Below are 11,066 nucleotides of genomic sequence, written 5' to 3' on the forward strand. Positions count from 1 at the left end.
AAATCATACAAAGATTTAAAGAGTTCAAGTTCTTTCCAAATGGCCTAGTTTGTTTTGATCAAAGTGTTCACACTATGGGCTCTTATTCAAACGCAGCTATGCATGACTTCTCTGCATCTTTAATAAAGTTAGCACTGGAAATGAACACGACGACTGAAAGGACATTACACACACAAGTAAATAAATAAAACAGACACAGACTGTGACCTGCTGATCCTTTCTGACATACACTCACCTGAAAACAGCACAAATCAATATATTTAAGATTTTTGTAAATATCTGCTTATTCTGAATCTGATGCAGCAACACGCACACACACGCACACGCACGCACGCACGCACGCAAGCACACAGGTTTCCTCTCTAAGAAAAGATGTAAGCCCAGGGAACTGGAGGCAATTAGTTCAAACGGTCGATAGAAAAATGGGACTTATACTCTGCCAAGACTGAGAAAGAGACAAAAAGAGGAGAAGAGACAGGAACAGAGAATTTTATTTCAGGCTCTAAAGGCTGGTGAAGCTGTAAAATGGCTCGCTTTTCTGGTGAAACACACACGCTTGAAAAGACACACCCACACATGCACACACAGTGGAAAGACAATCGTGTCGAGAGAGAGACAGAGAGAGAGAGAGAGAGAGAGAGAGAGAGAGAGAGAGAGAGAGAGAGAGAGAGAGAGAGAGGGCAAAAACAACTGAACTGTATCTGGAATACAGCAAAGTAGAAAAGGAGGGAGGAGAGGGGAGAAGGAGGGACAGAAGCAACAACAAAGAGGGAGTGAAGAGGAGAGGAGGGAGGAGAGGAGGGAGGAGAGGAGGGAGGGGAGGGGAGGGAAAAGACAGGCATAGAGAGATGGAAGGGGAGACTGTCGGCTTTGGACAGTGAGGAGAAACCTTTACAAACCACCAGCCTTAATCCACAGCTCACTGAACAGCAAGGTGTGTGTGTGTGTGCGTGTGTGTGTGCGTGTGTGTGTGTGTGTGTGCGTGTGTGCGTGTGTGTGTGTGTTTCAAAGAAGAAGAGGTGCTGACTGAGGTGACGGGCTGACAGGACGTGAAGCGATTGTCCTTTAAGATGGTGACTTGAAAGGAGTAAATTCTGCAAACACACAGTCCTTATGGCGAGTCAAACACTCATCTGCATCTCATCTGCATACTTAAACAGCAACAAGTCACACACACGCACGCACACGCGCACACACGTGCGCACACACACACACGCACACACACAGGAGGATGATGAGTCAGATAGGACAGCAGCCGCTGCTCCGAGCAGACAAGGTGAGTCTGTGTGTATTAATTAGTCTGCCATTATATTAAAGCTTCAGTGGAGATCCAGGGTATCCCCTGCATGCAGTGTAATAGATTACTTGTGTGAATTTTGATTTTCTGACTGCTTTTAGTGCTGTTTTTTCTAAATGTAAACTTCGTGTATCTGACTGTGGAAATCATCTGGCCCGTTTGTATTTAAGGTGACGTGGAGCCAGATATGATGGTTGAACTGAATAAAAAACTAAAACTGAATGAATAAAATCCTGAATTTTATCACGGCATTGACAAAGATTCCTGATCCACCGACTGCGCTCCAGTCAGCGGCTCCACAGGTTTTATAGTGGCACAGCAGTTGAATATCATTGAGATGTAACTGTCAGGACATGGCAGACAGAGAGCAGACAAGATCAAGTGTTTAATTTTAAAATAGAGAACGTAAAGAGAATGAAAATCTGTTCAGTATGTCGGGAGAAACAAAATGTGGTTTCACTGAATCTGCAGGAGACACATTTCACTGCTAAAGCTAGAAAAGGTGATTGATATAAATTTCACAACTTTCCAGAAATGGTCAAATGGTAAACAGACTGTGTTTAAATGGTACTTCTCTAGTCTACTGACGAGGAACTGATACTACTGACACAGGGAGCGTGACGCAGGTCCACCGAGCGTTTGACACATTCATACAGTCACAGATTAATGTTTAAAGAACAGGAACTCAGCAATTCCACTGCTAAACCACAAAAATACACAGAATTATATGACACAACTACCGAAGAAGTTCGGTTTTACTTTCAGGTCGGTTTCAGTCATTTCCAACTGTAACGATCCATTCCTGTTTTACTCTCCTGTTCTCCTCAGGAGGCGCTTAAAGACGTTTAAACATCAATACTGTGAAGCTGAGTTAAAGTCTGGAAAAAGAGGCGCCTGTTTCCCAAAATGTGTCCCAGACACAGGTGAGGCCATTCAGACTGACGGCTATCAGGGGTTTAATTAGCATCACTGTGCTGGTTCGACTCTCCAATTTACCAAATTCCCTCGTGGGAACACATCGCTCCACGTGTCAGAATATTCCAGAATATTCCACATGAATGATAAAAATCCTACAATGTAATTCACTGCAGGTCGGTAAGAAACATGTTGCTAACAGACAGAAAAGTAGTTTCCTGCGTCAGGAACCGCAGGTGGTCCAGCATCGGCCACAGCTAGCTTGATTTCGTCATTAGCGCCCTCTCCTCTAAAGCCTCCCCGACACCCCGGGCTGCAGACTGGACAGCTTCTCCAGAGAGCCGAGCAGACAAACAGATTTCGCTGATTGTAGGACTGTGGCGGCCATTCACAACAAGCCGTTTATCCTCAATAGAGGGGCCCCCGCAGCCCGTCCTTTGCCCACGACAAACACAGCGCTCGACCACTGAGGCCGTAACGCCGCAGGGCAGATCCCTCGATGACTGGATCAAACGATGGTGAGGTGGAGGAAGACGCCGGCGTCACACAACTTTATCCTCAAATAATTTCACAGCATAACCCCAAGACACCGGAGGTCGACGGGGGCACGTAGGAGAGTGTTTGGTCAGCAGTTATCAGCTCTGCTGAACAAAACGCACAGAAAGGGAGGCTGAAAAACCTCAAGCTGTCAGATGCAGCTGTGTCTAAATATGGCTTCAAATATCTGAATAACAATGAGGTGAATGAATCATTTGCCTCGTCACGTTACTTATGATTGCAAATGATGTCAGCCCATTTTATAATAACAGTAACAGTTATAATAATAATGGGAAAATGTATTTATGGAGCACAATGTGTGCATAAAATCCCACACAAAGCTCTTAACATAAAAGAAATAATCATGAATTCATGATAAAACAATAAAACACAAGGAAAATTAAAACAAATAAGATAAAACGACCATCAGATTTTGCCACTGACAGGCTCAGATTGTGAAGTGAATCCCTGTTTGTGTTAGAGTCAGATCCTTCATGTTCAACCAGAAACTGGCACCAGAGCCACCAGACTCCATGATTTTATCATCATAAAGCACAAACAACGAACAAAATGAAACTCACTGAAGCCGTCTCGGTCCATCGTTTCACTGTTAACAACCACCATCAGCTCTGGAGTGGTTGGAATAAATTCTGGTCCAGGTTTACAGGAGGTGGACCTGAAGTTTGTCTTTCTTTTGAGCTGACTGACTTTCTGTCTTCTCCACAGTGGGTTTTGGTTTGCGAAAATTTGGGGGGGAAATACGGTCAACAGCTGATTGTAGCTTTGTACTGAAATTATCTACAAGATCAACTGCTGAAGGGACGGCTGGTAAAGACATGTTTTATATGCAAGTTTCTGCCATTCCACATGTAATATATCATCTTTTTACACTGAGGAGGGGCAGTGAGTTCAGCTGAGCGATGACCCGGAGGTCAAGGCTGACTACAGCTACGAGTGGCTTCATTGACAGGTTGTATAATTAGAGCTGATGACAGATAAGAGCTCAGAGAAATCAGACAGAATGTGGGTGAATAGAGATGGATGCATGAATAATAAACGCAAGGATGGCGACCTGGCATTTTAGCATGACAGCGTGATATTATAGTGGTACACATGGCGGCTCTCCCTCCGACCGTCTTTGATCCAGTTAATAATCCAACAGTCACAAGTGGTTGTTAAAGGTTATTAAAGCCAGAAAAGAGCAAAGAACAACCAAACCGACAGCTGGCAGCAAAGCAAGAACAGCATTTCAACAAAGTCCTTCCATGAAGACCCTGAGATGAGATCAACCAATCAGAGCATCACTGAGAAGTCAACACACCAGCACCTCATCTATGAGTGCTGCAGCTGTGGCTTCCCTGAAGGTAGAGCTGCCACTAATGATGAGTTTCATTATCCAATAATCTGACGATTATTTTCACATTTAGTCCATAAAATGTTGAAACATGGTAGAAAATGCTCATCACAGTTTCCCAGAGCCCAAAGCGACGATTTCAAATCGCTTCTTCTGTCCAACAAATCGTCTAAAACCCAAAGACATCAAAATAGCTGCAGAATTATTATTTTTTCCCTCCACTGATCAATGAATTGACTGATCGTGTGAAGAAGAGACATGAAAATCTTTCTGCAGTTGAAACAATACGCACATCGATCAAAGATCAATCATCAGCAACAATTCTGACAACTGATTCATTGTTTCAGTCATTTTTCAAGCCAAACTCTTCTCTGGTTCTGATTTTGTATTTTTCTTTCTCGTTGGGATTATGATCAGAACGTTTTTGTTCATCAATCTGGAGACGTCATCATGGAAATAAGAAAAAACATTTTTTGCTGACATTTTGTGGACCGAATGATTAATCTGTCAGAGAAGTAATCAGCTGATTAATCGATGATGAAAATGATCTTTAGTTGCAGCCCTGATATCTATATATTAGTGCTTTCTGTATTGCCGTTGCTATTACCACTTCTTTTCTCCTGCTACTGCTACAAAATTATTGCATTTTCTTCCTCCACTGCAACTACTGTTAATGTACAATTACAAGCGTTATTTTTACTGCGACGATCGTTCCAAGAAATTAAAAACAATTCCTGCATGATCTTAAAAAACAGCACTGCAGAGGAGCATTTCTCCATGTCCTCAAACATGCTGAAGCTCATGTTGTCTGGATGTTTGGACTCTGACACTCCTTCCTGATGGTGGCAGGTGATCTAGGACAGCGTGCCGAGTCTTCTCTGGAGACAGACGTCTGAAACGTTCTGGATCAGCATGTCTAATTGCAGGACACAGCTGCGGGTTTCATGCATTTCACACACAGCCACGACCGGACGGCTCAAACCACCAGAGATATTAGCAAATGAAACTCGCCTCGGCTGACATTTCTCCGAACTGCTGTGAAATCTGGTAAGTCATCACCGACACTGCTGGGTCAACTCTGATCAGAGCGATGGGATGAACAGGTTTGTTCTCTGTTTTCCCTTATGATGAGCTCGGGAATAGATGCATGTTGAATCTTAAGGGAAGAACAATATCTGCAAATAAACTCCTCGAATGAGACGTGCTTCACTGACAGGACGGCGTGGTTTGCTCGGGAAGATCTTTTAGATTGGATCAAGACTACGAGCGATGATGTCAGAAGGGTGCCTCGTTTTTCTGCCCTTCGTGGTTAAATACTGTTTCTCCTGCAGTTAAAAATGATAAGATGTTGTATCTGAGGTGCATCACGTCTGACACAGCCTGTACACGCTGAGGAGAGAGAAAACATACTTTTGTGGTGTATTTTTCTTGTAGTTCAAAGCACTTCAGTCTGCATCCTAAGTTTCCAAAGGGTTCTCAGGTGCTTCATTAGGCTGGAGGTTTGCAGACTTCTGTCTGTCTCTGTCTTCCTGTCAGAAAATATTGCGCTGTCATGGACCATTTCTGCAGCACTGTGCGTTTACTCTGAGCAAACAGAAAATGGTATCTAGTTACAGACGGGCAACCTTGTTTTTCCACTGTGACAAACTGCAGCCTCACGGTCGAAGCAGCCGTCACGCAGACGTGGTGTCCGGATGACAGACAGCGTCGGAGTCGCCACTCCGCTGCTAACCGCCGGCACCGTATATTCATAATATAATGGCAGTCAATATCCTGATGTGATTTGCTTGATGCTGTTTGTAGCAGGATTTAGTTATAGCTGCTGCGAGAAAAAGTCTTTGGGTGAAATGTGATCAGTCAGGGAAATCTTATTTATTACTGAGTCTGCTGTGCAGCTTATGAAAAGGAACCAAGTCCTGCAGCACCGCACATCTGCATGGGAAGCCATCTTTTAACTAACCGTCTCATTTAAATATTCAACACAACAAACGGTTTTAAAAGAAAAATACAGCGCTGTGGCACCTAGGCTGCCAAAATCTGATGTTTGACACGTTTGACGAGGAGTCAGAAGGTGTTTATTTTACTATTTAAAGCACTGCTGGATCTATTTATGAGTTTACTACTGAAGTCAACGACAGATCGCCAGCTGATGAAGGCGGACGTGTCAAAAAAGGAGGAAAAATGGATATCTGTGATGGGGGGGGGGGTCTGTCAGGTGCTTTAAATTTACAACATGTGCTATAAATTAAGGGAACGTCTCTATAATTTACAATTAACGATTAAAGGCAGAAATAATGTCTTCTTATTCCACCTTAAATGCTACAGTAAGGAGCTGGATGTCAGTCTGCAGTTAATTCTTATTCTCTTCTTAATTTGATGCGGTGGGTTTTTGATGAGTTCATATTTTCACAGGCAGGAAAGACTTTGACTGAACAGAAAAGCTGTACTCCAGTTGAAGTCCTCACGGCAGCGACGTGTGTTTGTGCTGCCATCAGTATGATGACGAATGCATTAGACATCTGTGATACGGACGATGTGACGACGATCAGCTGACAGGAGGATGCACGCTACCCACAAAATGCGATTTGTAAACAGTGCGGCCCCTCGTCGACATGATGCGTTTAATGTCGCGTTCGTGTGGTTGACAGCTTGACAGCAGGGTGTCTCAACCTTTTCCTGGCAGGTGATGTCATCCTGAGGTCAGAAACACCCCCCCACTGGCATTTCAAACAGTGTGTCTTTAATACTAAATACATGCAGTGATGTTTTCAGGTTTCAGAGCAGCGTTTACAACCAGACACCTCAGCTATGTATTGATGAATGACCATGCTGTGACTAAACACTGGACAGTGGGGGGACTTTGGTCGACAAAAGTTCAATCTTGTCTTTTCAGGGTGTTGAAAGCTGGATTACCGTTAACTGATCAGATTTTCTGAATTTATCAGACTTTACAGCTGATTGCTCTTCACCAATTATTGTTTTTCAGAATCTTCTTCGTCTCATTAAAGCACAAAAGCTCATCCCCAAATATGATCGCATTATTGATACTGTGGTATTCAGTCAAATACATCATTGTACTATTTCATGTTGTCAGTGCTGACCATAGTCCCATAAAACAGTGGTCCCCAACCTTTTCTGTACCATGGCCCAGTTTAATGTCTGACAATATTTTCACGGCCCAGTCTAAAGGTGTAGCAGATAAAAACAAAATAAAATGATAAGATCGGCTTTAAAAACTGTGGTATTTTCTCTTTAATAATAATAATACCAATAATAATGAACGTAAATCCACTTTTTAATCATGTCAAGAGGACCTGGCTGCAGACTGCCACTGTCAGGCACCACCTGTTTTTCAAATTATGTTAAAAAAAAAAAATAATGGAAATTATTTTTTCTTTCTGTGCGGCCCAGAACCAAATGACTCACGGCCCACAGGTTGGGGATCAATGCCATAAAAGACCCCAGAGGCTGTTCAGGGAAGTCTTATCCTGACCTGCTTCATATCAGCTCTGGGCCACAATAATGTGCAGATTTCTGTTCTCAAATGATTTTCAATGAAAGGCTGAAATTAGTCCATCTGAATGTGTATACACCGGCCAAACGAGCTCATTCCACCAAACCCCCCTCTGCTCACTCACTCAGTGGTCCTGTGTGAGTCCACCGGTTAACCACCTGAACAAGCAAATGGCAATCAAGCCACCTCAGTGAGCAGATCTACAACAACTGCTCCCCCAAAGCCCTGTGTGAAAACTGTCCTTCATAATAACCCTGAACACACGGCGTTCATCTCCACTCGCTTCAAATTTTAGAGGATATTTTTGCATCAGAGAGCTGCGATCATGACACCACAGATAAGACCGCAGCCTGACTGCACACCATCAGCAGCCACCTGAAACCACTTCTGAGACTTCACCACCAGGCTTTTCACTTGTTTACACACACACACACACACACACTGTGCAGTGGCATTACACAATGATACCAGACATGGTACCTGTTGGTGTTTTCCACCCTGCTGCAGGCTACGAGGCTAACATCCTGTGGAATGACAGGCTGTGAGCGGGCACACAAGCTTCAAGCTGTGGAGCACACTGTGAATGAAGCTCATATTAAAATATGTGAGAGGCTTAAAGGTGTGTTTCAGCCCCACATCCATAAACCCTGATCAGAGCTGGTTCTGTACCAGCCCCTTATTGTCCTGACGGGGAAACTCGACAGACAGGTATATCAGCCCGGGGGGGGCGGAGGATCATGCACGCATTCCTGTCTTTTCCCGAGGAACTGAGTGCTGCTACATTTCGTGGAAAGAAAAACGTCACGCAAAACTCCGTTTAAAAAGCTGTCAAATTAATGTTTCAAATCACCGGCAATAGTACGTAGACCTCAAAACGTGGCCTAATATCATCAGATGGACACTACTAGATGTTGTGCGCATTTCGGCTACAGATTATCCACTATAATTAGTTCTGATTCAGTAAAATCACAAGCTGAACACTCGGCGTGCACTCGGTGCCACCGCTGGCCGCGGGGTCTATCTACAGAACAGCCTCACGAGATAACAAGTGAACATTTTGTAAAAGTTCAAATTATTTTCACTCTAACTCTCCTTGGTGTGTTATATACGTGCCGAATTGTAGAGTGGATATGACCGATTCGTGTAAGGTGTTATTTCATGTTCTACCATGAATATCAGCTCCTGAAAACCAGGGCACACTTTAAAATGTCAGATTTGCGGCGGAGTTTGGCGCGACGTTTTTCTCCGCAACGAGCAGCTCCGGAGCTCAACAGATCCTTACCTCTTTGACTTTAGCCCGCCGGTCCCTGGTCTCGGGGTCCAGGGGTTCGTGTCCAGTCGCCCCGGGCGGACGGTGGTAGTCGACGACAGGTAAATTATTGACATCCTTCCCACCTTGACCCATACCCTCCATTACAACTTTCTCCTTCTCAGTCTGAATGTCTTGTTTTATCTGGTCGGGCCGCTTTTGTAGAGTATCCTTGGCCTCCAATAGAGCCTTTTCGTGGTCTTTCCTGATTTTGGCCAGGAACTTCTCGTCGTTTCCAGCCGAACCTGAGTAGCTGCTGTCCGGACCGGTGCGGGTGTTGGTCTCCACCGCGGAGGAATGAAAGAAAACTCCGCTAAGCAGCTTAGACGAGTCCGGTAGGAAGAAAATGGCCCCGAAGCACAGGGTTATAAAAGCGCTGAACACTAATAACAAGATAAATTTCTCCGTCAACCTAAAGGAGGTCGGGCTGGCAGACTTCCTATTCGGGGTCGCGGTAAAAGGCAGAAGAGTTGCAACTGGCATTTTCCCTCTTCCTTCAACAACTCGAACAACAAAAAATGAATCTAAACGGTCGAATTAACTGTCGTCGGGCTCACTTTCGGCTTATTCCGATCAGAAATCCATTTCCAGCTGATGTAAACCGTGTCGAATGTGCAGTGACAGTGGGAAAATCTCCGGTAAAAAGTTGAGGAGTAACACGACTACCCATACCGGAGACTCTCCGCAGACAGACCGAGTCTAACGGCTCACACAGGAAGCAACGGCAGATGGGCGTGACTGACAGCTGCGATGAGCTAATCACCTTCTGCCCTGTGCGTGGTGGGAACCCTGGGGGCGTGGCCTTCCAGCGGCTGGGTATAAAAGCGCTGACAGCCGCTATTACGGCTTCATGTTCGGCTAAGCGTACGGTTAGAGGAACGGAGGACCACGAGAAGACCGAGTTTGGACAAAGCTGGTTCTTTGTAAAGAGAAATCTGCTCATGTTTTTACCTTATTGTGAAAAAACAACAACAACAAAGTGATCAGACTCTTTATATATGTGGAAGACATCAAAAATATTAAATAACACGAGCAACAAAACTAATCAATACATTTGTTATATATTATATATTATATTTTCGATTCCTCACAGTTGCAGCTTTTGCTTTGATGGCAGCTTGTTGGCGTTCGCTCAGCACCTGGAACCTGGTTCTCACCTGGAACACCTCTCCAACAGATCCCACACATGCTGAGCAAGTGTTGGCTGCTTTTCCTTCAACTCATCCCAGACCATCTCAGCTGACTTCAGGTCAGGTGATGTCATTGCCAGGTCATGTGATTCATCACTCCATCACATGCTTGGTCACACAGCCCTAATGTAGCCTGTAGGTGTGTTCTGGGTCATTGTCCTGTTGAAAGTCAAATGATGGTCCCATGAAGACAAACCAGATGGGATGGCATGTCGAAGAATGCTATGCTAGCCGCGCTGGTTCAGCGTGCTTTGAATTTTGAATTGCCACCAGCCAATCACCCCCACACCATCACGCCTCCTCCTCCTGCTTCACAGTGGAAACCACACATGCAGATACCAGCCATTCACCTTCTCTGTGTCTCCCGCAGACTTGACAGCTGGAACCTAAAGTGTTGTTTATTGGCCATTTCTGAGGCTGGTGTCTGAACGTCTCCTCTGCAGCAGAGGGAACTCTTGGTCCTCATCAGAGCCAGTTTCACCAGAGCATTTGATGATTAACGTTTACTTTATTTACATATTATTGTTAAATTCCATATGTGTTATTTCATAGTTTTAATGTCTACAGTACTAATGTACAATGTATATATAAATATATATAGGGCTACATCTACATCATACAATATATGTACAGTCTATGGTTGCACAGCAAATCCACAGCTGAAAGTAGTCCTGAACAAATGCTGCACCATTTACTCATGCTTGAGTAATGTTTTCTATAAACGACAGAGTCCTTGTAGTGGCTCAGAAAAACAACAAGCTTGAACCCAAAAGTATGACTCACAGGCAGACAGGTCAAGATAAAAGTCCATGTTTACATGAATCTAAAAGCAGGCAAGGGTCAAAGCCAGGTAGGCTGTCGGAACAGGCAAACTGAGCCAGACGGGGGTGAGGCAGAGCAGCATCAGTCCGTGGATCAGGCACAACAAAGGCTGAAATGCCAGGACAGAT

The 11,066-nt window shown here is 44.4% G+C and overlaps 1 protein-coding gene across 1 annotated transcript in view; it reads right to left on the reverse strand.

The window, feature by feature from the left end:
• man1a1 (mannosidase, alpha, class 1A, member 1) overlaps positions 1-9,604 on the reverse strand; it is a 122,288-nt gene extending 112,684 nt beyond the window's left edge. Inside the window, exon 1 of the mRNA XM_041958704.1 lies at positions 8,900-9,604. Within this exon, the coding sequence (XP_041814638.1) occupies positions 8,900-9,409 (510 nt within the window). The 5' untranslated portion in view covers positions 9,410-9,604. The remainder of the gene's footprint in view (positions 1-8,899) is intronic.
• Between the last annotated feature and the right edge of the window lie 1,462 nt (positions 9,605-11,066).

Source organism: Chelmon rostratus, chromosome 18 (genome assembly GCF_017976325.1).
Source record: "Chelmon rostratus isolate fCheRos1 chromosome 18, fCheRos1.pri, whole genome shotgun sequence".
Taxonomy (NCBI): domain Eukaryota; kingdom Metazoa; phylum Chordata; class Actinopteri; order Chaetodontiformes; family Chaetodontidae; genus Chelmon; species Chelmon rostratus.